The 27954-nt window shown below is 38.8% G+C and overlaps 1 protein-coding gene across 3 annotated transcripts; it reads right to left on the bottom strand.

Annotated features, from left to right (window-relative positions):
- Positions 1-20: 20 nt before the first annotated feature.
- Positions 21-26249, bottom strand: LOC124169251 (LIM domain-containing protein jub). Of its 3 annotated transcripts, XM_046547808.1 has the most exons (10): positions 23977-26248; positions 16210-16300; positions 13571-13740; positions 12654-12716; positions 11166-11296; positions 8004-8055; positions 4833-4874; positions 4299-4367; positions 3248-3364; positions 21-2760 (listed from the first exon to the last, which is right to left on the bottom strand). In XM_046547808.1, exons 1-10 carry the CDS (start codon positions 25858-25860, stop codon positions 2728-2730), a joined length of 2652 nt encoding a protein of 883 aa, XP_046403764.1. In that variant the 5' UTR covers positions 25861-26248; the 3' UTR covers positions 21-2727. The 3 variants fall into 3 exon arrangements, with proteins under 3 accessions (XP_046403764.1, XP_046403765.1, XP_046403766.1); XM_046547809.1 differs by lacking the exon at positions 4833-4874 and having other exon boundaries at positions 23977-26247; XM_046547810.1 differs by lacking the exons at positions 21-2760; positions 4833-4874; positions 8004-8055 and having other exon boundaries at positions 3256-3364; positions 23977-26249.
- Positions 26250-27954: the final 1705 nt, after the last annotated feature.

The raw sequence follows: 27954 nt of genomic DNA, 5'->3' as shown, positions 1-27954 counted from the left end.
ATTTGTGCATTGCGGGTGACTCCCGCAAAGTTACCACCGTGGCTAGTCCCAGTGTACTTAAATTAATCTTAGGATTGTCGACTAATAATGATGGTAATGAAAGGTATCAATAGCTTTTGAAAATAAAGCAAATGAAAATGGAACACATGATTTAGGACCAGATCCAAGAAACAGGATCAAGAACGAATAATAGGAACCAAACCAACATCAGAGACAATAAATCTGTGGAGCCAACGCATCCTCAGTTGGAAAGAAAAAGGTTAACCATGAGGCACAAAATAGGGCCACTTCTTTTATAGCGGCTTTATTCCACATGAAAAGCAAAGTACCAAAAACTCTGCATAACAACTGTAGTTTCCATCTGAAAACTTGAATTATTAAATACAAACACCTCTATGTTAAAGATTCCGTAACTAATTTCATTTCACTGGCATTATGTATTACTTTGAATTTGATAGGAAATTTGTTTTCTTGTGGTCTCACGGCATTTTACTTATGTTGAGCAATACCAAAGCTGTAACAAAGTATAGTCTGAGGTTTCAGGCGAGATAGTGGAAACGTGACATAATGAAAATGAAAAAGCAGAAGCAATTTCCACAATTTTAATTAAAATTGTGGAAATTGCTCCTGCTTTTTCATTTTCATTTGTAACAAAGTAGTACCACTCCATACATCATCTTTAAGCACTTAGTTTTTCCATTAATAAAAAGCACTGCATGAAAAAAATGGCTTTGTACGCAGTAACGAGCACAGGTGTGAAGTTATAAACACGAAAGATGAAGTTCACCATGAAAAAATATTTGGCTTAACCTGGATTCGAACACAGAATCATCAAAACCTTGCTCAGTAACACCCATCCTGAAGTTCATTCCAAGACAATTGCTTGGTGGCATAGTTGCTAACATGCCTTACTGCCAATTGGGAGGTCTGGGTTTGAATACTGGCTAATCAAAGTATTTTTTTAACGTCAAACTTCACATTTGATGAGTGTACATAACTTTCCATTAATTGCCTGTAATGCTTATTTATTTTTCCCTCACAGCTAATCCCCAATTTTCCATGTTGCACATTTCTGTGCTTGAATTTTGCCCTCTTTTGATGTTTTCTGCAAAATTTATTAAAAAAATAAAAATCGGACTCAAAAACACCACGATCATCGTGTTTACTGCAAGGAAACAAAAGGCTTGTCATTTCCATCAAAATTCCCTGAAAAAAATGTACTTAGTTCCATTACTTGCTGATTAGGAATGTGCCAAGTTTACTTGGATGTCTACTCCACTATTGCAGATGATGATGAGCAGTGAGAAAAATACTTTTGGTTCATTCTAGAAGATTTCTTCAATGGATAACCAACCCTAAATAATGAAAATGTTATCTACGATCTTTAAATGTATTTTTTATGATGCAAATGTGCAATCAATGCCGCATCCTAACATGTAGTTCAATACAGTTCAAGGTGGCCGGAGATTTCGTCACACTCTAGCATGTTTACTGATAGTAAACACACAGTTTTCTGGAGTATATGCAAGAGTGGGAATATGAGTGCAATGACATTATGATGGCTAAAAAGGTTGTGATCGGGTGAAGAAAGCTTAGTCCTTGAAGCAAGCTAAAATAGCAGACCAAGGGCATGAATGAAAATATATAGTTTGATTTGTATAAACAATAAACAAATAAAAGTGAAAGCTTAGACTACCTGTGCACTCTGATTATTTGTGCCATCTCTCCCAATCATTAGCCTGGCTGGTTAATAGGTAGTCAACTGTTTTCCTAGTTGAAATGGGCAACTTAATGTGGCTTATGGTAGCATACTACACGCACCAATTAAGTACAAATTGGAGCTCTGGAGGAGAAAATGCATTAGAATTCTCAATAGTAACTTAAATTTCCCTCTAAAATCAAGTTTCCTCAAAGTTAAGGTTCTTAACAAAGGAAAAGAGGCATGATTAGGAAACCTAGATGCTGAAGCCATTATGTTTCTGCTAAAACACTAGGTTTAGGCATGAGAAGAAAAGATAATTACATAGATCACAAACAGTAACCCATCTGGAAATTCAGACTGTCCCCTAATTTTATCCTTACCATGTCATTCACACAAAAAGCATTAAAAAGTGGAAAATAGCATTTTAAAAATATATATACATTATGAGGTTACTTTTTTAAAAATTAAGGAATTCCATTAAATTAATTTTAGTAAAACATATAATTTACTTCATGTTTATAACTGTACAATGCTGCCATTTTATATATTTTTTAAATCACATGTACAAATTATTGAATCAATTTCAGTATAAAAATTATTTCTAGGAGTTACTCATCAATTCCTCGGATAATATTGTCGAAAAGTACTAAAAAACTATTTACAAAATTATTTAAATTAAAAAAAAAAACACAATACTTGGCAACGGAAAACCAAACATATAATACAAGTTTTCAACATTAAGAGCCCACAGAGCACATTATGAGTAATGTAAAGAGAACTGGGGTAAAATACTTCAGTTACGAGTAAGTGACATACAGGGGACATGCTGACAAAGAGTATGGAATGTTTAAAAGGATAATTGCTTCTTGCTTCATTTTTACCCGAGCCAATGACATACCTCAGGGCCCTTTGAATAGCATTCTATTACTTTAGTCTCCTACATGTTGGCAAGAACTGCAAATTGTATCAAAATAAGGGAGCAATTCATTGCAACAGAGGAGGCTTGGTTTAGAAGTTATCACCATTCAACCCAAGTATTGATAAGTGGCAGGAACTCCCTGGTGAAAAAGCAGAAAATATAATACATAGTACAAAAGGAAATAAATGGTAGATGAATAAAAAACTAACCTTATTGACAAGGCTTTATTTAAAGCTATAATTTGCACCTTCTTTGATTTCTTAAGATCAATAAATGTCAATTTATAACAACAAAAACTACTTTTCAAACACACCACACTTTCCCATGATTTCATATTAGTACAAGACAATGGGTGAAATAAGATTTCAGCGCAGCCTTGATGCAAAAATGCAATGTGCAGTGAAACCTCAAATTGATCTCAGATATCTAGTGAAAGGATCATTGATGCATTATTTTAGACAGGGTGGAAAACAGACAAGACTTAACCCATAGTACATAAAAAAGGTGATGTAATCTCTCAATTGTGAAATAATTTTTTTTAAAGCTTCACACAATAACCAACGTGCCTCAGATACTACTTTTAAAATTTCAATTGTTTTGAATGTCACGTGTTCTCAAAAGATTACCTGAAGTTGGCGGGGATGATGATTCAAACGCTGCAGATGGCAAGAACGGCAGAGTAAATGACCTTCCAGCGGGTAGCATCTTTTGTCAGGCTCATCCGTTAATTGCATTCCACACTCCTGTGAAGAGAAATCAGAATTGTTGCAGATCAAAATGAAAGCTTGCTGTTTTTACAAGAGCATTGTCTTTTAAAAACTGAGGGTGGGGGGCTACTCGTAGGCATGAAATTCTATCAGTCTACACTCCGAAAGCCGCATCAATAAGTTAGCGGCCATCAGCAGTTGAAGCATTGCAGTGATTTGACCACTGAGTTCCACCATGCATTAATTTAAGTCCTCAATTACGGGGAAAATTAATTCCGTAGACCCATCTGTTGGGCAAAATATCTCTCTTGCTTTATTGTTTCTGTCCAACCAAGAGAGACAGTGAGAGGCTCTAAGATGATGTTCTTTGTGCAGCTCTGAAAGTTTATTCATATTTGCTAGAGAAATCTAACGCTAGCACATAGTCTCTAGTGACTCGCAACCCACTTCGTGTAAAGCTAAGTGAAGTCTTTGCTCTCTGAAAGCAGTTTTCGACAAATTGCACAGCTTTCCATTGTATTTCGTTTCAAGTGCTCTCAAGTCTTTCTGTGCTCTATCCTATATGCTAGTTGTGAAATCAAGGTGTGGCCTCAAAATAATTTCTTCATCATTGAGAGAAAAATTAAGATCACACTGTCCATTCTTACATCCAACTCTTCGCACATAAAAGAAATCATGGCCATGTAAGAGTAACCTATCCTATCCTAGTGGAATATAAACCTGGGATTTCAGGATATGGTTTATCATTATCTTGGATGATAGTTCTTCCAGTGTGGCAGTTGGCCTCTGCAGGTTAGTGACGCAGGGATGCAGAATGTATTTTGCAAACAGTATCTAAACTGTAGTCTGAGGCAATGAAGAGATGGAGAGTAAACCTGAAATCATTGGGGTTTCATCTACATAGATAAACCCACAGAGGCCCACACAGGGATTTCCAAATGACAGGAAATGACACTGAAATGGAACGTACCTCGCATATGTAGCAGTCCACATGAAAGTCCTTGTCCATCGAGACTACTCGAACAGTTTCTTCTGTCCCCTAATCAGCGTCAAATAAAAAATAATTTGAATAAATAAAAAAGTGTTACAATGGAAGGTTTTCCGTTATTTCATAACTTTAAAATGAAAAATGATAACTGAATGTGAAGATGAGGAATGAATTTATTGAAAGCAGGTGACTGAAAGGATTCTCAATATGCATGCATTTTTCCAAAAGAATTCACTGATCAATGGTAGTTTCATTCACCTAAGTTCACCAAAAAAGGTTTGCACTATTAAGGGTTGTTATACGATTCCCCAATTCAAAGTTCCTGGCTTTTCCCTACTGTAAACCCTCATTTCCCCTTACTCTTACACTCTCTCTCTCTTTTCAATAATTACACGAGAAACATTTTTTGAAGGGTGAGAGTCCATAAAATGAAAATTCTGAAAAGACATTTCCATTCTTTCTACAATGCATTTCTTCACAAAGAACACATAGAAAAATGTTAACGTGCAAACTTACTCCAGAGGTAAAGGGTCTCTCAGCAGATGTATCGCGGGTGGTCTCCACAAGGGGAAAAAAATTGGGTTGGGGGAGAGTAATGTGCCTTATGAGTCAAGATATGGTACAAATTTCAATCGACACTTCAAACAACAACTGTTTACATATTACACACAAGAAACAGTAATTTATATTGCTATCTTAATTACAGTAACAAAAACTTCAACTTTCCAAAGAAAATATTAACGCATATTTCTGTGACTGTAATGCAAGCCCACAGCGATGAGTTCTGTTGATTTGCATGTAAAGACATAAATCTTCCCTAATGTGTTGGACAATACATCATACAATGTTCATTGATTATTAGGAGGTACGAAGTTTGCTGGGTCAGCTAGTTTCAATATATTTCAATCACCATTTGAAATGGAGCTTTTTAAACTGCTGCCACAATTTGGAATTAAACATGATCAAAACCTAATTAAGTACATTTTAAGACTACAGGATAAATGGAATGTCCTAAATTTTTATTCCTTCCCAACTGAAAATGTTACTCTTCAATGTGATTATTCTTGAGCTTTGACAAATCGAAAAATCATGACCAATGACGCATTATACAAATTAATACACAAACAAATTCATGAAGTCACAAATGCCAATGTCATTCACTTATTATCTATTCATTTAATGTTTGCGGATGAGCTTTCGTGGCTGCCTGCACACTCTCTTTCTCTCTCCAGGCTTCGCTAATGGGTAGGGGTACTTACAAGAGAGAGAGGAGAAGCGAACATGACGTTGCCAATTGTACGTAGCCACCCTACTTTGTCACTGAAAACGTGTGAGTCATCGGTGGCCACAGGTATTTTGGCCCCGGCGCCGTGACAATGTACCTGCTCATTTGGAAGGCATTGGGGACAATCCCTTCACAGAAGCCCATGACATTGCCAGCTATCGCGCTGAATGAGGCACCGTTGGTGAAAGGCATACTTAACCCCTTTAGTGTGGCGGGCCAATATATAGGTATATCTGCTTTTGCTGCTTGGGCGAAAAGTGCGCTGGGCCGATATGTATTGCATTTTACGTAGTCCATTATTTAATTTGCTACAACTTATTATATTCAATTTATATTTCTGTTAACTTATTACTTTACTTCTGACAATATTAACCAGTTTTAACCTCATCAATTAAAAAAAACTGCCTATGGATAAGTAATAAAATAGCTTTGTTTTTTTTTTTCGAATTTGCTACAATTTATTAAAATACCCGGTTAAAGACGTGCAAGGGGGACGTATGAGGTTTGCAACAGTGCTCCATGAGCAGATTCACAATGTTAACACGACAGAGGTTTGAGGGTGACTGAATTTCCAAAGCTCTAGGCCACACCCACTTGCTTCAGCCGCAACAGCTCACCCGCTAACATTAAATGAATTGAGTCCAGCGAAAGAGCACAGAATGCAATGGCATGCTGCAAGACTGTCACTTGTTTTCCACCCTTCCGCTCCGTGGTGATCGGAAGTGACCAAAGATTGGCTCGCTCACCAAACAGGTGAGCAATCGGTACCGTGAATGAGCATTGCTCCGTCCCATGGCATGGCGCAGCTCCCTTGCTCACTGATCAGAGGATATCGTTCAGTGAGGCTGAATGCACCCAACAATACTGCCTCTCCCCACTCAATGAGGAGAGCAACACATTCTTACTCAAGTTTTTTCACAGTCAATTAAATTTCTGACCTCATGCATTTTGCTCATAGACTGAAAAGGATGAAGTTGATGCAAAAATAGCACCAAAATATTTGCATGAATTTTGGCTGAAATTTGGAAAATAAGTGAGATGAATTCAATTCTTCACTTAGTTATTTGAATGTATTAAGCATTAAAACTGTTCAATGCACTGTAAACTTAAATAAGGAAGAGTGGCAAATGGAAGCATCAAGAATATGAACATCGATATGCAGATATCAAGTTTGTGAAACTAAGCAAGCTTAAGCCAACTTTGAATTAATTCAGCCACGCATTTACCCAAATCCAAAGCTAGAATATGATATCAAACCCAATTGATGCATTTCAAGCAATCGAAATGCTGAGTTAACAAAATCATGCAGGTAAAAGCCTTTCAGATGTTCTGATGGTGATTTTGCTTACACTGAAAATAATAACAACATTCCTATTAATGCCTTTAACAGCATGTGTTGAAATTCAACAGAAAACTGTAAGCTTGTCTCGTTAGGCTGGGAAACTGATGTGAATCATGATAATTTTCACAAGCAAAATGCAGCAGGTCAATTGAAGCATGAAAGCATTAAGGAAACAGATACATGCATGTAAATAAAACTATTTTTTCACATTCCCCAATCAAAAATCTCTAATTGGTACTCAACCAAAGTCTGAACTTTGATCTGGAACCAAGATTTCAGATATGACTCTGCCATGGAACCTAAGTTCCTGACATTGAACTGAATTTCCAGATAAAGAGGATCAGTTCCCGAAATAGATCAGGAGGACAGTTTAGATATGGAAAGTCGATTTTAGGCATGGAACCTTCGGTGCAAATATGAAACTTAGGACTGATATGGAACATGGCCTCCAGATAAAAAAATTAGGCTAAAAAATAGAAAATGCCTGATAGCTATTTATTAATTAATCTCAATCGCCCTAAAATGGCACCATGAGACCTTCTGCATTGTAGGTTTTATCAGCATACAGCAATGGACTATCATAAATAGCCATGCCTACGTCTGGCTTGAGTTCCACCTGGATAGGTTGCCCCAACCCGCAACTACATGCATTGGAGCGACCTACCCACGCAGCACTGCAAAACAGCTTCCGCACTCGCCAACAATTGGTCAGCTGAAAGTGAGTCATTTACCATATTCATGGTGGAGTAATCACAAACCTGAACTCGAGCAAGCCACACTCACATTTTTAATGATTTATTTTAATACTTTTAATCACTAAGCCCATTTATGAAGGTTTCAAACTATATGCATCCTACACTGCCTATTAGTTCCTTACTGGTTCCATTTCAGTACCATTCTAGTACCATATCAATACCTTACCAGGTCCCAACTGTCCAATTTCAGACCTGGAACACTGTCCCGCATGTGAGAATTTCAAAATAGAAATTTTTAACAGGGTAATGATTATGAGAGAATGCATGAAATATGATGTGTTGATTAACAGGTGTAAGGATAGTACCTCGACTGGAGTGATTCCTTTACCACAAGCCGCACACTTCGGCGCAAACATTCTGTAATGGGAAAACAGACAGAGAAATGCATTTGGAAATGAAGCTTAATGAGCACAAGAAGTTGGTAAGCTAAGATAGGCATATGCCCTATAATCAGCTTAAGTTGGCCCCTATCCAGCAATATCTATTATTTTTTTAGTTTTAACCATGAATTACATGCCTTGAAGAACTTGACAACAGTAAACCAGAAAGCAGAAAGGCAGCAAATAGGCAACATAATCTCAGCAAGAATATGAGAACATAATCTACAGAATTTTCTAATGATGTGCCTACGTTATAAATATCACTAAAAGATAACCTATAGAATTTGAATAATAATAATATTAGAGATGTGCGAATAGTATCCGCGAATACTCGAATACTAGAAAGTATTCGATATTCGAGGTCTCGAATAGTTATGCGAAAAGTACCGCCTCGAATACCTTGAATTTCACGTCGTACACTGTCGCACGCACGTCGTTGGTAGTTGACTCAGAAAAATGTTGAGAACTCTAGTCTTTTAGTGCATGCAGTGCCGTTTTAGGCAATTTGACGAACTGCATCAAATGCGCGGGTTAGAGCGGTGAAAAGAGTTCGACTTGGGGAACCTAAATTGATCCGGGTGAAAAAATCCGAAAATCCCCGGTATCCCCCATCAGGAAAACCTCAGTGCCGTGGGATGGTAACTACGTAGCACAAATCCCAAAATCCGCTTCCCCCTCCATCCATCAGCCCTCGGCCCCTCCTCCGACGATGCTTTCCTCCTCTTCGAAATCAAGCAAAAGCCCCCAGCTCGCGCAGGTTTTGTATAAATGAGATGAAGTGTTTATCATGTGTCATTTATGGCTAATAAGCACAGGCACATAGGTAGTATGAATCTTTTCCAGCAGATGAAACTACCATAGGGAGAAACTCAGTGCCGTGGGATAGTAAAATTGGCGCATTTCCCACGATCTGCTATCCCCCTCCATTCAGCACTCGCCTCACCCACCCTGACGCTTTCCTCTTCTCCGAAATCAAACAAAAAGGTCCTTGCTCGTGCTGGGATCGTATTATGAAGACCTTAGCTTCGAAAAAAATATCAAGTTAAACGAGAACTATAAAGACATGTCTCACACCCCTCTTTTCTAACCCACTGACCTTTTTCTGCGTACCTGCTTCGAAGTTCCCCATTTCTGGAGGTCAAATGCTGCATAAGTACCGTGGGATAGTTACATTAGCGCGTTTCCCAAGATCCTTTCAGCACTAGCCCCCCCTCTGAGGCTTTTCTCTTCTTCGAAATAAAAAAAAAGGTCCCAGCTCGTGCAGGGATCATATTACGAAGACCTTAGCTTCGAAAAAAATATCAAGTTACACGAGAACAAAAGAAATGTGTTTCACGCTTCCCCCTTTTCTCACCCACTGACCTTTTTCAGCCTACCTGCTCTGGAGGTCAACTGCTGCATGAATCACCTATTAGCCCAAAAGGTGTCTATCAATGACTTTAGGCAATTGATATTACACCTTTGTTGGATTGAAATATTAGTAACGTGCGCGTAATTTAAAAAAGAACAAAACCAAACGCGACGCATTTCTGACTTTATTTAAGCATTTTACGCGAGGAAATAAATGTCAAAATAGGATGGAGACTTGGCATTCTGGCGAGACTCGATATGAGCAGCAGAGTTTCTCGGAAGTTGATGTGGTATTTTTTTCCGAAAACATATATCAAGTTACAATTTATGAGTGGTGCTATAAATCTTTATTGTTACAGTCCAAGACGAAGGGATATTTTCTCAGGATATTTGGTTTCTCCCTGATAGCAATTCCAATTCATCTTCTTATCTCGTGAGAACTCCCAAAGATGGACTGAAAATAATGGAAGAAAATCCGGTGGAGAAGAGCTTGTATTTTGCAAAATACCTCAGATTGTCAGCTAGCACTTGGCAGCAGTAGTGGGGGTAAAGCGATGTTAGTTGAATTAATTATATGCCCAATTGCTTCCATAAAATTAAAATATTCCATTAATCAGCTAAATTCCTGTTCGAATCCTTTAAAGGAAATCAAAATTACTCCCCAAAATCTTGTGTTGCCTGCTGCATATGCAACCGAGTCAAACATTCCAGCATTCATCGTTTAGTATTCGAGGTATTCGAGCAATGATTTAATATTCGAATTCGAGAAATCTGCTATTCGACCCATCTCTAAATAATATAAAAAATATGCACTCATTCTAATTATTGATTAAATTCTAACATTTATAAACCTACCTAGGTCAAAAAGTTATCAGATTCAGAAAACCAAAGAGATGTGAAAAAAATTTAAATGGCTAAATGGTCACTTTCATGAATGCAACATCATCAACATTATCTGAAATAACGTCTCGTTTACAGAATTCTTAGATGCAAAAATTCATCTGAATGTATTCATACTAGTTACTTATATACGTCTGGATGTATTTTATGAAGTATTCCCTCAACAATAGATTAACATTAAGTATGTCAGATGCTTTTTAGCTTCTTTGAGGTTCAATTCATGCAGAACAGGTAATTTTGAACACATACCTATACAATTGGAATAAGTGAAAACATTTAACTGAGAATGCTTACTAATAAGAGTAAAAATGAGCTCATACTAATGCTATTTACTTGAGTAGCTTATCTCATTATGTAAGCAAATAACTTCAACTGTTAGTTATTAATAGTAACATTCCAAGGTAAGCAGCCAGAAAATAAGTTAGTACCCTTTTCCCTCATGTTATATGGAAATTCATTCATAAACTGCACTACAAAACAAATGAATTCAAAATGAACTGTAAACAGATTAAAATATAGATGACGAATTGAGCAATATATGAAAATAGAAAGAAGTGGTAATGGCACCAAAATTTTCAATTTTTATCACCATAACTTTCCTTTCAAACTAATTCAATTGGCTTTTCAGTCTTACATCTGAAGCCAAGAACAAGAACATCCGTGAGTGAATAGCAATCGTCAACTAATATATATGTCTGTATATATTTTGATACATAATTAGTGACTTAATTAACATGTAGAATAATAGGTGCTTTTGCAGTGTAAAAATTCAAGAGCTTGAATGATAAGCTTCAAGAACCAAATGCACAATTCTCAAAGAGTGACTTGCGAACTCACCTGTGATAGTCGTTTACACAATATATCTTATTATCCACATCAACAGTGAAGGGAACGCCGTCCAAACATTCGTTACAAACGCAACACCTGAAACATCCTGGATGGTAAGATTTTCCCATTGCTTGGAGAATCTGAAAATGCAAGGGGGGGGAAATTAACCACAAATGATGTACAGTGAAACCTCGATATAACGACACCCCACGGTGCACTAATAAACACTCGCTATAGCGAATTGTCGCTTTACCGGAGGTGGAGCAAATAATAGCCAATATACCTGTTGCGAACAGATATACAGGAACATGAGTGGTGTGGCGACAGATAAACATCTATCCGATAAACGTTAGCATAAATCCAGACGAAAGGCGATGTTTTTTTGCATCACTAAATTTCCTTACTCAAATAACGACCAACTATTCGAACAATTTATAAGCGCCGCACTGAATAAAAATCATGCAAAGCATTGTTTCGTCATCATTATATTTATCGAACGACAGTTTACCACATAAATTTGAGACTGAGCACTCCATTAACTTCATTTCTAACAGATCGCTAGCAATTACAGAGGTTAAGAGTCTTCATGAAAGTTTTCCGGCGGTGAAACCCTCGCTATGGCGAGAGCCAACACCGAAAGGGTCTTGTAAAAACGAATTTTTTAACACGCTTATTATAGGGTCAATTGATGGTGCATCTGCTATCTCTCGTAATAGCGGGGGTGTCGCTATAACCCCTACTCGCTTTAACGAGGTTCCACTGTATTCAGTAAATCATCAGGCCAGGGGAAAGATATTGTCAACAATTCATTAACTCTATTCCAGATGGTTGTCTATGAGAGACGGATACTCATTTGGAGAACTCTTACAATCAGCAAATGAGTGCACCACGCTTATTATTCTCGCAAGGAATAGGAAGCTTCTGGTTTGGTTCGTACCTTCATTTCTTTGTTCTTAATTTAGAACTTACATTGCTCAATAGTTAATTAAGTCCAGGTAGGCCGATATTTAGAGGAGTAATATCATAAAAAATTGATATTTTTTGGCTTAGTTTACAACACCGAGATCATCAACTTTTATTGAATAGCTCCTCCATCAAAAATATAAGTACAAAAAATTTCCAACCAACTTTATCCGAAATATTTCTCTTATGAACCATTTGGATTACAGCACCATTTCAAAAATTGGCATTTTTTTGTGCAACAAGGCAACAATTTTATTATATTTTGTCAGCACCGAATCAAAAAATGACGCTAATTTTCTTCCATCAGGTCAAGTATTTTACAAATTGCTATTTTAAAAACTTAAAAAATTGTAACAAAAACTGATAATTTTTTAGTGGACTTATCACCACATGATTAAAAATTCTGAAGAATAGAGTGGTGGGTGGCTCACAGAACAGTTGAGTCTGAATATGTATTCTGATCAATATTATGTAATCTAAATACATTTTTCTTCCTCAGCTTAAATGGGTTTGGCACTAGGCCTGACAACTTACCATTTCCATAATTAGATGACCACATATAGCACACTTCTCAGCAGTCTGTTGGAATCCAGAATACTAAAATAAAAGAAACAGATACAATTAATGTGGGAGCTACAAACATAATGTTCATCTTGATCAGCAGAAATACATCTGCACATACTTCATTTCTCCTAAAGTAGTCTCCCCTCATGCATATTTTTGTGTTGTAAATGTTAACCTACCATTTTACATACATTTGCATTGACACCAACAAGGGGTTACGTGGAAGAGGGGACGTTTTTTACTTGATAGGCTAGACATTTGGGAAAAAAATATCTAGAGCAAATGAAGCCATGAAGCATAGGTGCGAACAACATATGCTAAGATTTACATTGGAAAAACATAAGAGGCAGCAAACAGTGCAAGTTTATAGACGCTGAAAAATGTTTTTTTGGGGAATGGTCCCAGGCCAGTTGTTTCAGACAGTTGTCCAGTGTCGTGCTTCAAATCACAGATTCCATACAGGTCAACAGATTCAGGACCAATCTCGAGAATGCAGAGGAAACACATGATTCAAGGAATACACATCCCTCACACAAAGCTATGAAACATGGAAACTGATCTTGAAGATGGTTAGTCAAGGAAGAGCCAATCAGAGAACAACTTTGCACCTCCAAGTGAACCATGATAGAAGTATGTAAAATCACTTACATGACACTCAGCTCCTTGATGACAATAACGGAGGATAGATGCTGAAATGTTGGAGGAGATCGAACAACTGTCCCAGGAGGTTACCCAAGAAAACTTTATCAACATTAATATTTGGAAAAGGTTGCAAGCATTCACCCTCACAGATATTTCAAGAAAAAATCATTTGACTTGCACAATTATCAGAGCCAAATGATAATAAGAATTATTATTACTACAACAATGGCACTCATTCAACATACCAAATAATCTTCTTCACAATAGACTCTGCCATGGACGTTGTAAAACGCTTTTCCCCTCAATGCTCTGCCACACGAACAACAAATGAAGCAGTTTGTGTGATACAGGTTCCCCATAGCCTGGCACGCTTGTCCAGCACCAGTCACTCTTTCACCACACGTATGGCACAGTCCTACAGGTAAACATGAAACATACAAATACTGACTAATTGGGCACTAGCAAATAATTCAGACTAACTCCTACGTACCAAGTTCAACAACGCATTGGTGGTTAGTGAAAATGCACAGCCTACACTGAGAAACATGAATACCAAAGGTTTTGGATTTTTAAACACTCTCAATTCCTACATTTTCCAACACATATGAAGAAATATTTTATGAATTTTTCCGAACTATTTAGTACAGAGTGCTTGAGGCCACCAAAATTAGTGATAATTCAATAATTCCCATAAAATTACAGATTTCATGCAACATTTATAAAATAATTAAACTTAACATTCGAATACAAAATATTAAATTTTACAATTTGAATATGTACTATATTGCTGCTATAAAATACCAATATTATGTGCACTTTGAAATACTAATTCTACAACATCTAATAAATTCTGTGCAAACGGAGTTTAAAATTCATCGCAGCCATAAAATGTTAGTGTAAATAAAAATCTTTTCTACAGTCCAGTCTTTTCCATTGGCGAGGGTTACTGACAAAGTGAAGTATAGTGAATATTCCTCTTTCTGAGAATCTGTGAATCCCTAAATTGGGGATCTTTTAATTAACCACACCGAATGTCCACAATATGAGGTTGACAGGTATTGTTTCTGGAAGGCAACTCTGAAATCCCCACACGGCTAATTGCCTTTGATTCGCAAATTTTACATCAAAAGGAAAGTAGGTTTGATTTAAAAGACTTAAGTGGTGGAAATTGAGGCTTGTGATTGTTCAAGTGAGCATGCCCACTAGCAATCATAGGGAGGAGGAAGTAAATGGGACATAAGAACAGTGTGAGGGAAGGGAATTCCAGATAAGGAAAATCTAGTAGTGATGGGGGACTTTAAAACATCAGTTAGAGAAAGCAGGGTGAAAATGAAACGGGAGAATGAAGACTTGGAATGTGAAATGACTGGGAGGGATAAAGTAATGGAATTTTTCAGGAGAGACAAAATATTTAACACAAACACATGGTTTTAAACATCATTATTGGAGGATTTACATACGGAAGAGTCCAGGGGAAATACCAGATAAGTTACATTTAAGTAAGGCAGAGGTTCAGGAATAGAGAGAAAAATTCGTGCAGCTTCCTAGCGGCAAGTGTGGATTTAGACCACAACCTAGTGCTCACAAAATGCAGCATAGGATTCAAAGGACTAAGGAAAATTAAAATAGCAAGAAAATGGAATGTGGTGGCCCTGACAAGAACTTTGGGGAAGGAATACCAGGAAATACAGGAGAGTAGTACACGCAAGATGGTTTACATGCAGACTGTAGGGGAAGGGTGGGATAAGATAAAAACATAGTGAATGCAACAGTGAAGTAGATTGGATACATGGAGTGTAGAAGGATAAAAAAACCGTGAATCACAGAGGTAAATGGTAGAGAAAATGGAGGTGAGATGCAAGAAGAAGAATGTGGTCACAGAGCAAGGCAAAAGCATGCACAGTGTACTCTTGATAATACGAAGAATGCTATTACCAAGTTCTCATTTTTATGAAATCCATTTCCCGGTCCTGGTGGTTATACAATGACCTTCGTCACGAAGTTCCATGGATAAGCAATGGCATTTAGGTGAATATGGCATATGCTATGTCAAAATCATTGCGCTAGGTTTCAGTTCTCCTCGTGCACTATGCCCAAGAGCGTCAATTATGATTCTTTCTTCTGGTCTAAGGAGATATTTCAGGACCCACGCAACATCATATAATAAGCTTCGTTCGTGTGGAATCAATGTGACCCACTCATTACTGATTTTGATACCTCCACTGCAAAAATGCTCAACAATGCCCACCGAATCAAATCCGCTCATCTAGCAGCCCAACGATACGAATCCGCTCAGCTGGCAGTTTCGTTCATAACCGCTCACCTCCGAGCTTGGAGAATAGGAGATGAGCGGTTATGCTCCGGACACTGCCAGGTGAGCGGATTCGTGTTGTTGGGCTGCTAGATGAGCGGATTTGATTCGGTGGGCGATTGTTGAGCATTTTTGCAGTGGAGGGATCGATTTGCTCCTGGGGACAGAGCCCGATGTTTGTACATTTCGTATTTTCAAATATGGCCTGCTATTTACCATACTTTTTTTCACTGGGACCTCAATTTCACTACATATTATCAAAAATTTCGTAATATCCTACTTTGTAAAATCAAGAGTTTATTGTACTCAGCTCCTTTTTCTCCCAAGTTCCCAGAACTCCCATCCTGGTGTGCTGAGCATTTCAGTAATAAACTGACTTTTCATACTTTCCAGGCAAATAGGTAACTTTCCTGTACGATGAATGTTTTTCGGTTTCTTGTATACCCTTTCTAGATTGGCCACCATGCAATGCAGCAAACTCTAGGGTTGGGCTAATCTGGGAATAATAGGCCATGGGTAAGGCACACCAGTTTCAGGGCTATTAAAAAATAAATAATAATTTATCCTGCATACCAAAATATTCTCCTTCATCACCCTGCTTCTCCATTTCCTCTTCCAGCTGTCGAGTGAGTTCTTCAATCTTTCGCTCAGCTTCAGTGGGGCCCTGTAGAAATCACAAACACAATTTCTTCAAAATGATAGCTCACAATATTAAAACAAAGAGGAATAAAAATCTAACAAAACACTATTTTTTAAGAGTTAATGGTACTTATAAAATAGATACTTTTCAACTATTAACAGGTTTTACCAACATTGCACATAAGGGAAGAATTAAATCATATAGAAGTAATTGAAACATACAGAATTTTCACCTCAGTACAGTAGAATCCTGATTTAATGCTTATCGGGGGGGGGGGGGGGGGGGGGGGGGGAAATTTAAAACACTAAATGAGGACCAGACAATTTCTTCAAGTTTTAGGGTCTGTAATAATTGAAATGGCTTTCTATTAATAAATAATATATTTTTAGTCACAAAAAGGTGCCACAGGTGCCAGGAATTTTGTTTGATGGGGTCCAAGAAAACCAGGAGGGTCTGGGAGAAATTTTTGAAAAAAAGAAAGGTACAAAATAGAGGGTCTTCAACTAATTTCCACACTTTTCACAATGGAAAAAACTGCATTTGTCATAGAAATCTTTTGTTGATATGTGATTTTTCAACATTTTGTTTTCTTTAACCGTTAACCTGCTCCCATCGTCTATAAGCGATCATCGCCTTAGCAGACTGCTCCTGCCATCGTCTATTGACAATTTGAACTATTCTTCTACTCTCCCAGTCCGTGTGTGCTTAGAAGTTCTTCCTTTGACAAGTAGATGTCATGCGGACATCTTTTAGATCTCTTTTTATTTTTATTGCCCTAAATATTTTTGGAGCATTTTTTCCTTAAGTAAAAAGTTATGATTAATAAAACTATGCAAAAATAAGAAAATATTATTATTTTTTGTGCCTCTGGGGAGCTCGATTTCAGCTTATTTGTGCAGTTAAAGGGTTAATGATGAAACAAAGTATTTTTATACTTGGGGGGGGGGGGGGGGGAGGGGGGGTTGCCGGACCGCATCCACTCTTGCTATGGCCCTGGTGCCACATGCGGAAAAAAATTCATTTCAATTAAATGTTCTCTTCTCGTCAAGAAGGTTGGATAACACTTTTCAGGAAAGAGCCAAAAAATGGGGAGTAAAATAAAGCAATGAGTGGATTATATTTTAGGAAAATTATAATGTACATTATTAATATTAAGAAGCTTAATGTGGAAAAACATTAAATGCAAAAACTTTAAATCTGGATCCAACTATATTTTAACATGACAACGGAATTGCATTAAAATAACAACAGACTACACTAAATCTTGGAAAACAACTAAAAATGGAAGAAACATAAGGGAAAGTAATATAAACAGCTAAGCCATTCAGTACACTAAAATTTTGAAAATAGAAGTGGTTGGATGGGAACTTTTTCAATTCGATTTTTATGAACTATGGGGTCTTATACATTATCATTGTTATTTCTGAATGCAATTCTGAAATGTTAGGGACATACTTAATTCATGCATGAATTATTCTTGGCTGCATTTAAATTTTCATTGTTTCAATGGAAAAAACTGGCATGTATGTATATTACAAAGAAAAAGTGCTCAACACCTGTCTCCTTTTATGTAGGAATATGAAGTTTAACTCAGTGGAAATTTTTTACATCCATGTCAATAAGAGAAGTAAAAAATAGCCAACTTTTCCACAGAAATTTTTAAAGAACTCAACTGACCATAATTTCAGCACCTTATATACCTATGAAGTGTACAGTGAGAAAAGTAATGAGACTGACAACACTTTGAATGACCAGGCAATATTGTGTCTAAGACTAGCCTCTAATTGACAGATTTTTTCATCCCTTATACTTCCTTGGTGGGGGTTTCAACTCCATACAGCAAACTCATTATTTTTGACAGTGCCATCAGTGAAGTTATGTTTTATGAAAATGGGGTATCAGAATTTAGAGCAACGTTCTTCGATAAATTTTTGTGTTCAACTTGGTGAATCCACAGGTGTGTCTTTGAAAAGGTGAAACTGGTCTATGGGGAACATAGCTTATCAAAAGCACCAGTTTTCCGCTAGCACAAATCTTTTTTCGATGGCCAAGAACCCACTGAAGATGAACCTTGCTCAGGGAGAACTTAAACTCCAAAAACTAACGAAAACGTTGAACGAGTGAGGGCTCTTTCAAGATCAGACCATCATTTAATGATAAGAATGATGAGTGAAAAGTTAAATTTAAACACTTTCACCGTGCATCAAAGTTTGACAGACGATTTGAACATACGAAAGATTTGTGCCAAGAGGGATTTGTGTGAGACCAGACATTGCAGACTAGTGGATGCTTCACCATGACAATGCCCAGTGTCACACGGCCATTTCCATTGGTGAATATTTGACTTCTAAACGCACTGCTGTAGATCCTCAACCCCCCAATTCACCTGATTTGAGTCCTTGTGACTTTTTCCTTTTCCTGAGATTGAAGCATGTCCTCAAAGGACATCATTTTGGAACTCTGGAGAACATTCAAAAGACTGTGACTGACCAATTAAAACCCATGCCAATTGAAGACTTCCAGAGATGCTACCAAGGGTGGGAACAACTACTCTGCCGATTTATAGCTTCCCAAGGAAATTACTTTGAAGGGGATAATATTTTGTTTGTAAAAAATAAAAACTTAAGTTAGTACTAAGTCAGTCTCATTACTCTTCTAACTCACCTGATGTATGTACAGTACACTCCCGATTATCTGGGCTAATGATGCGGAGAGAGAGACGGCACGAATTATCGGAAAATACGGATAATCCAAACTTTCACCTTAATGTCTTGTAATGTTTATAATTTACGTACAACAAACAATATATTATTATTTATGGAGTTATTTTGTTATTTTAGAGTGCTTCCCGGACTCAATGAGATCTTTCTTCGCCTGTTCGCGATCTTTTTAGCGGCGCACAACATGGTTGCACTCGTGTTATTAATGCTCCATGTAAGGCCTGGTTTCGAAAACCACACATCCGTGGTTGCATAATCACGGATACAGAAAAGTGGTTTGCACGAATGCTTCAAAACCACTGATCGACATCGGTAACTACACTGTCAGTCACCATGCCACGTAGTTGCGTCTCGCTCATATTTCCCGGGTTGCAACTGCTACGGGACATGTATCCGTGATCACGGATGGCAGTCGCGCACGGCGAAGCTTGGAAAACAGAAACACGGCACTCCCGTGAATGCAGCTAACGCGCGATCGCTTCAATTTTACGGAGGGGATTATAACGGAAATAATAAGCCTGATCTATCCTGGCATTAACTCAGTAATTCCGATGATTTTGCGTCCGATGTTATTTTTAAAAATAAAGATCGCGGAAAAAATTGAGCGAGAGTGAAAATCATGCACGGATAAACCGCAGCCGGATAATCGGGAGTCTGCTGTATCTCGTACATTATATACATGCTATACCTTGTAATGTGGTGTACACATACTACATGCTGAAATCATTGTTTTACTTTTTATAGTGGACTGTATACTTGGGAATTGAAACTGTTATCTTTTATTATGAAAATTCAATACTTAATTTTGATAAAGGAAAGGGAATGCTCATTAATCTGGCAATTTTATATCAAGAATAAAAATGAAAAACCATTGACTTATCAGGGTACTAGTTATGTTTATGTTGACCTAATATTTTCGGCTACAGTGCAATATAAACAGAGGACGAAGGAGATACATCATTGATAATTAATTCCAGGCTCATCAACAAATTAGATGAAATAACAGAGTTGTACCAGTATCCTCAAATCAACAACCACGTAACATCATGTGTAACAAAACAGTAAATCCCATTCAGTGTCAATCCTACAAAAGTAATATACAGTAAAGTAATGGGTAAAGAAACCTACATACAGTGGAACCTCGTTAAAGCGAGTACGGGCTATAACGACACCCCCGCTATTACGAGAGATAGCCGATGCACCGTCAATTGACCCTATAATAAGCGTGTTAAAAAATTCGTTTTTACGAGACCCTTTCAGTGTTGGCTCTCGCCATAGCGAGGGTTTCAGCGCCGGAAGACTTTCATGAAGACTCCTTAACCTCTGTAATTGCTAGCTATCTGTTAGAAATGAAGTTAATGGAGTGCTCAGTCTCAAATTTATGTGGTAAACTGTCGTTCGATAAATATAATGATTGACGAAACAATGCTTTGCATGATTTTTATTCAGTGCGGCGCTTATAAATTGTTCGAATAGTTGGTCGTTATTTGAGTAAGGAAATTTAGTGATACAAAAAAACATCGCCTTTCTTCTGGATTTATGCTTACGTTTATCGGATAGATGTTTATCTGTCGCTGCACCACTCCTGTTCCTGTATATCTGTTCGCAACAGGTATATTGTCTATTATTTGCTCCACCTCCGGTAAAGCGACAATTCGCTATAGCGAGTGTTTATTAGTGCACCGTGGGGTGTCGTTATATCGAGGTTTCACTGTAATTACAGTCATAGACCACAGGAATTTATTTCAGTAACTCCCATCGTTTATTTAGAAGTGCATATATTCTACTAAGTAGGTAATAATTTCCTCACTATAACTAAAATATTATGCATTGATAAAAATTGATCACTGTACCAGTTGCAAATTTAAGCCCAGAATAAAAATTTCAGAAAGAAAAAGATCAGCAGGAATAGTAAATAATTTTCCTAATTTTACAATACGGATGATGGCTTTGCTCCTAATTCCTGATCTATAAAACCAAAAAATTGAAATGCCCTCATGAAATAATGCCATGATAACGCATAATACAGAACAACGATTATGACTCATTACCACTTTTGGAGGTGCATAGCGCAAGGCCAGGATCAAGAGAGGGGAAGGCGGGCTGAGATATTGGCAAGAAAAGCCAAAAGACCATAATAAGAAAGATTCTCAGAAGATGTGATTCATCACATGGCATACTATTAAATCTCATCTTCAGTAATGGGATGTAACTGATAAAATAGATGACACTGGACGTGACTGGGGTTAAGCCACTATCAGACATGGGAGCAACTTGAAGTTTTAGTGTCCTAAAAGAAGAAGCTTGCCCTGGTTCATTAAAAAAAAAGTTCAGACGGTTAAGTGAAGAGAGGAGGCATAACCAAACCAAAGAATGACGAAGATAGATGGATTGACCGAGTATGTAATAAAGAAGAGCTTAGAGAATTGGGAGCAAAGAAAAGTCTCATAACGAAGTACAGAGAAGGCCATATTACATCATAAGGGTGTTCATGCCTCTCTTTACAATGCTGGAACACTGTTACTTCAACCAATTTGTTAATAAGCCTGGAACTTTTTATAAATGCCATATTATGAGACATTATGGCCTGAGTGAGTCAAGAGTGGAAGCATTCGAAATGTGGTGCTACCGAAGAATGATGAAGATAAAATGGATTGACCGTGTGAGTAACGAGAAAGTGCTAAGAAGAGTGGGAGAAAAGAGAAGACAAGTTATAAAGGATGTAAAAGAGAAGAAATATGTAGCTATGACAAGATTAGCGGATAGGAGAGAGAAATGGAGAGCTGCGTCAAACCAATCTTAGGATTGTTGACTAATGATGATGATGGCCTGATGAAAATAGTTGTAGGAGGACAGGTGGAAGGGAATGAGGGCAAGGGACAGCTCTGAAAGAGTAACACAAGTCAGGTTATTAAAGACATTATGAAGATGAAATATGTACACACGAAAAGGTTAGTTGTTGTCGAGTGTATTGGTGAATGGCACCAAAATAATCTAATGATTGTGAATGAAAGATTCTTAGTAGGTTTCACTTAAAACATTGCTAAATACAAAACAAACAACAAAAAAATGAGTTGTTTCTCTAATAGTTTATTAATGGGAACTTGCAATGGAGCTTTCATTCACATTGATATGGTTCCACCGTGTCTCACCTGAAACAACCACTTATCTTTGGATTGTCTACTTAAGTAAATGATGAAATTTTAGTGTGGTTAACTATTTGGATAAATCTCCATAAAATGCCATTGGGTTTGCACCCGGGTCATGATCTCAATTGTGACGGTTGATAAGTCCCTCGTCCCAAGAGCTAGTTGATGAATGACTCGACCATCTAACTGTTGGCAACAATGGATATCCTGACCTGGCTGCAAACCTAACAGCAATATATCAACGCCAGGAAAACGTCAGATTATGGTTAATACAGGTGTCCCTCACTTAATACTATAAATACACTCTTAAAAACTATTGTTTGACTTTTGTGTTATGTGAGAGTAATATTTAAGGCATTAAAATGTACAATTTGGCATCATAAGATGAATTTTCTGGGAGCTAATTTATATCCCTGGGCATCAATACAAGTGATATGACACAATGAAGGAAAATAAGAGGAATCATTATCTTTTGTTGAGCCAATTACTTAATGAAATTTTAAAAATAATGTCAAGCTTTACTTTGTGAATATGAATACGGTAAATTCTGCTCTTCTTTGCTTTTAACATGCTTCAAACGTAGCCAGATTGAGGTCAGCCAAGTGCCACCCCATCCCCTTAAGACCCTTTAAAATTAAGATTTGTAATACGGTCCCATTATCATTGTGTTTGTTTTATTTTGTGTAATCAGTAAGTAATAGAGTTAAATGCAGAGGGTACTTGAAAATCATTTCTTTCACTCGTAAATCCAGGTATCAAAAGTTATATCCCTAAGAAAATAAAAAAAGAAGGTAGCAAACCAAGATGGTATGTGTGAAAAGCAACAGAGAGCATGCCATGCAAAGATGTTCAAAATAATCTGTACTTTTTTACCCACAGTTGATCAAAAGATGATAATTATAAAAAGCTTTCAATAGGAAACTTCAAAGAAAACTGCCGTTATTATGTATATATTATCTATAAATGTTTATGTAAATAACTTCTACATTTAAATAAAAAGTATTTTTCATGCAGTATTTGTTGTATGCTGTTCTTAATCCCAAATACCAGAAGACCATTTGCCTGTCGGACCCTTGCACCCCCCTACCTCCCAGTAAAAAAATCCTCGATCCAACCTCGCTAGCAATGAGGTGAGATGAGAACAAAGGTAAGGTCCTCCGTTGAGGTAGAGCGAGAAGATTCCTTGAACAAACAGAGAGCAATCCAGAGACCCGTTTGTCAGTGGTAGATTAAGATGGATTACAGGGGCTATGACCCCTCCCCAAATTTCATCAATAAGATTTAATTTTTATTAGTTTGATATTTTTTGTATCCTTGCAGAGTGCAGGGAGTGTATATGCCAATTATTGCATGGCTACAAGTGCCAAACATGAGAGAAGTTTGAGTTGTATTTATTGTAGAGTGTAACACTCTGCAAAAAATTTCCGTGGGAGATCGTCCCTCTCATGTCTTAAGGCCAATTTACACGATACATTGACACATTATCACGTACGAGTTAATGTACGTTTGCGTGAATGATTTTTGTGGACCGGAACGGAACATGTACTAATGCATGAACCAAAATTAGAACAGGTTCTATTTTCTGTGCATGCATTCGCAAAAGTTGGGTGGTTACACGGTGAATTTTGGTGTTCATTCTTGCGTTCATGCATTTAGACATTAACCCGTACGCATTAATGTACTGTGTAAACAGGCCTTTACACACTCCCAGCACCCAGGTACTGAAGCCCCCCAAATTTCATGCTGAATCCGCCCCTGCCGGAGGTGTTCGAAAACCATGTTCAGCGAGTTATACTTGCCAGTGCTATGCTTAACATATGCATATATTTACCATTGGCCTGGGTGGCGTGACGCTGTATGGCAGCAGTGTCTTCCCACTGATGGCTCCCTTCGGCTTCCCCGACACTGGCGAATGCGAGGACGGGGATGGCGGGGGAGAGGGCGTGTGCTGGCTGGGCGCCGGAGAGGCCTGCTGCGCGATGGGGCTGGGGACCGTGGCGACGGCGAAGGACCCCCCGAGGGGCCCCGCCTGACGACCCACCGCCACCCCCACCTCAGGGGCGCACACCTTGCCCTTGGGGGGGCCTCCGCCGCGACCAGTGGGGGTCCCCGAAGTGACGTAAACCGCCCCCGCAACCCCCGTGCCGCCCACCGGCTGACGGGGCACGCTCCCCATCGGGACGTAGTCTTCGCCGTTGGCGCCCTGCTGCTGCTGCACGGGGGTTGCGCGGTGCAGCCCCGCCGGCATGGGGCCCTGGATGCGCCTGGCGGCCTCCGCGGCCACCCTCCGCCCCTGGCCCCAGCCGGGGTACGGCGGAGGGGGGGCCATTCCGCCGGGGTTCGCCAGCGAGGAGGAAGACACCGTCTGCGGCTGGCCGCAGTAGAAGTGCTGCGCCCTGGAGTCGGCCTTCTGCGGATGAGGCAGGCTCCTCATCTCCGTGTACACTCCCCCGTTGTCCACGATCCTCTGCTCTGATCTGGAGGTGGCCACTTGGGGGCCGGGCCTCGCGGGCTCGTAGTCCGACACCCCCCTGCTCGCGTTCATGTTGAGGTCCAACACGTTCTCGTAGACGGGAGGGGCTTCGTAGGGCGGCTGGTCCCTCTGGCCCGGCCGACTCCTCACTCCCACGGGCACTTGTGGCTGGGCCCTGCGATAGTCCGCCAGCGAAGACGGAGGGAAGGACGAGGACCCCGTCATGGTATCGCCGTGAGCACCGGGTCCCGCCACGCTACTGCGCGGGCTGGAATGCTTCGAGTCCTGCGATCCGACACTCGAGTGCGCGGGGCTGTGAAGATACGCACCTTGTCCAGCACTACCACGACCGTAATACTCCAGATTTTCGTACACGGGAGAAGGAACATTACCACTACTAGAGTATAAAGGAGCATTCCCCGCCATGCTTGCGCGCGGACTGCAGGAACGTGAGTCTCGATTGGAGCTGCCAGCACTTGGTGTCGGGCTAGCTGCACCCGACTTAGAAGCGAATTGAGGTTGCTGCTGCTGTTGGTGATGGTAATATCTTGAGGGATCCGGCAAACCGTTAGTTTGATAACCGGGAATAACAGGGGCTTGGGAGATTTTACCCTGCTGTGGAACCTGAGGCACGACCGCAGCAACAGTTTCCACCTGTTTGGGAGTCGCAAACTTGGAGGCTGCGATTATGTTCCCACGGTCGTAAATTTTATAATCAGTGGGAGACTCCCTTTGTTTTACTTTACCTCTAGGAGATCCCTCAACCACTAAACTTTCGATGGCACCGACAGATCTCTGTTGGGATATTTGATGTTGCTTTCCATCGTAGGACGAGGAAGGCCTGACAGGCGAACCAAGAGTACTTGATGGGAGAGATCTAGAACCACCTGATGAATTCATTCCTTCAGGATTTGTCACAACACCCGACTGAGACCCTATCATGGCATTCGTTGATAATGAACGGCCCTGAGAATCGACAGATTTTGGAAGAATCCTCCCATAGCCAGATTCGGAGGATGATGGGAAGTTTCCTCTGTTTTCTCCCATACCACTTGCTTCTTCTGATGCACTTATCCTCAGGTATCCGAGTTTCTGGAGATACATTGGATCCAAAGCAGCACTTTCGCAATTCGAAGTAGTATTACCTTCATTTTGAAGGTACGTCGACGATTGACTTTCATACATGTTCAGATCGTTATGCACCCGAGAGTCTTTCTGTAATTCACTATCGAAACCCTCCATGCCGAGCAAACCCTTTCCGCGATCAATATCTCATCATGACGAATTTGGCACTAAAATGATTACTCATATCGCACCTTAACACACGCAACTGTTCCTCGAAAGATTTCATGCTATTTACTTCAAGAAGAAATGATAAACATTGCCTGGTTCTCACCACACCACCGCCCCAGCACATATCGAATGTTGCAAACTTATCGAACGAAACAACAGAGTCGATTTCATGCACGACTGCAAGTCAAAACTTAAAGATTATTTTCGAACCATCTTAATGATTGTATGATATAATCTAGCATTGCAATTAAATTTCATCTGTCATTATATCTCTACGCATTTCCACAGCAAAAGCTGTTATCGACCATTGAAGCGAGGATTTCGTTCGCTACAGCCCCGATAGCTGCTGTCATCTATGGGTCGTCGGGTGAGTAGTGATGGGCAAAGTCGATCATTTTAGTGATTCAATCATTTTGATTCGAGTCACATAAGTGATTCAATCAATTGATTCAATCACTATGATCGAAAAGACTCAAATCAAGATTCAATCACTATGATCGAAAAGACTCAAAGGAGTCATGATTGAAAAGACTCAAAAGGAATCATGATCGAAAAGACTCAAAAGGAATCAAGATCGAAAAGACTCAATCAATGGATGTAATAAATCACTTTGAATAATCGAATAAATACTGCCTCATCTGCGAAGAGCATTGGTAACGCTGATTGCTATCCATATTATCATTTCATATACTATTTTAATTGTGAATTCCTAGATGAGTAAATTAGATTGCAAAAATGAAGGAAGCAGTGTCATGAAAATATTTGGGAAGGCGAAACTGCCACAGTTTCTTAACACTAATAAAATAATTTCTAACTATAGTTGATCAAAATATAACACAAAATACACCACACACTATGCATGAATCTGATCTGCAGGATAATTTTATGAACGGCACAATAAAATATAACCAGCTTTAACTTCTACTTCCTAACGTTCTCCTACAGGAGTCATCTTAATATTTTCCTTTTACGTGTATTGGTGTTATTAATACTGATAACTGCTGGAAAACATTTAAGAAAAAGATTACACAAGTATTCAGTTCTTCATAACATAGTATTTAATTTTATCACAACTATTTCTGCCCTGACGAAAAGAGATTAAGCATCGGTCGTTCCAAATTTTGAATCAAACCGGAAACCGAGATGATTGATATGAAACCGGAAGTCGGAGTGATTGATGATTGATGATCGACTTGTTTAACGAAATGAATCATGAGTCATTTGATTCACCTAGTGATTCAATCTTTTTGATCGAATCGTTCATGATCGACCCATCACTACGGGTGAGTCATGGGTCGCTAAGGTGCGCTGAGGGGGCAGGGAGTTCAAGGACAAGCAAATTTCTCAAATTCGTCTGTTCCGAACGTCCACACTCATTAAGCTTTCCTGTTCTGTCCGAAGCTAGTGATAAGAATGAGGTTTATAGTTTCTGAAATTGTCGGAGGGCTTATGAAGAAAGTCATTCGGTCGTCCAATTGTTTAAGATCAGCTGATATTGTCCATTGCGGGGGCGGAAGGACTTTTCTTTCGTATTCCTGGATCGTCATAGTTACTCTTATCATTGAATGATTTTTGCGGAATTCATCCCACGTTCAGGCATCGAAAAGTTTTAGTTTTGAATTTTAAAATGATTCTGAATCCTTGCATGGAAAATATACCCATGAAGTAATTCGGTGAAAGGTTATTGCATTAGTATATTACTCATTTCCTAGCACTCTTTCCTTCGATAATTTTCTTTCTGGTCGGATGGTTTACTATTTTATAAAAAATTTCTCTCTTATATATGAAAGTTATTCGATGAGTAGATATGGCAGCGTTAAGATTCAAGGGTTATGTTATTTAAGGGTCTTATTCCCCCCTTCCTACCAAACCTTAAGTAACCTGAAACCATTATTCCATTAGAAATTGGTCCAGTGAAAAGAGCCCCACGTTACTAGCTCCATTAATTCCCCTATGAAAAAATTGTATAAACCTGTTTAAAAATTTTATACAATTGCCATGGCAATGTATAAGATTGTATAAAATTTTGAAACCGGTTTATAC

The sequence above is a fragment of the Ischnura elegans genome, chromosome 12 (genome assembly GCF_921293095.1).
Source record: "Ischnura elegans chromosome 12, ioIscEleg1.1, whole genome shotgun sequence".
NCBI lineage: Eukaryota > Metazoa > Arthropoda > Insecta > Odonata > Coenagrionidae > Ischnura > Ischnura elegans.
The sequence above is the reverse complement of the archived record's forward strand: the minus strand, read 5'-3'. Positions and strand labels throughout refer to the sequence as shown.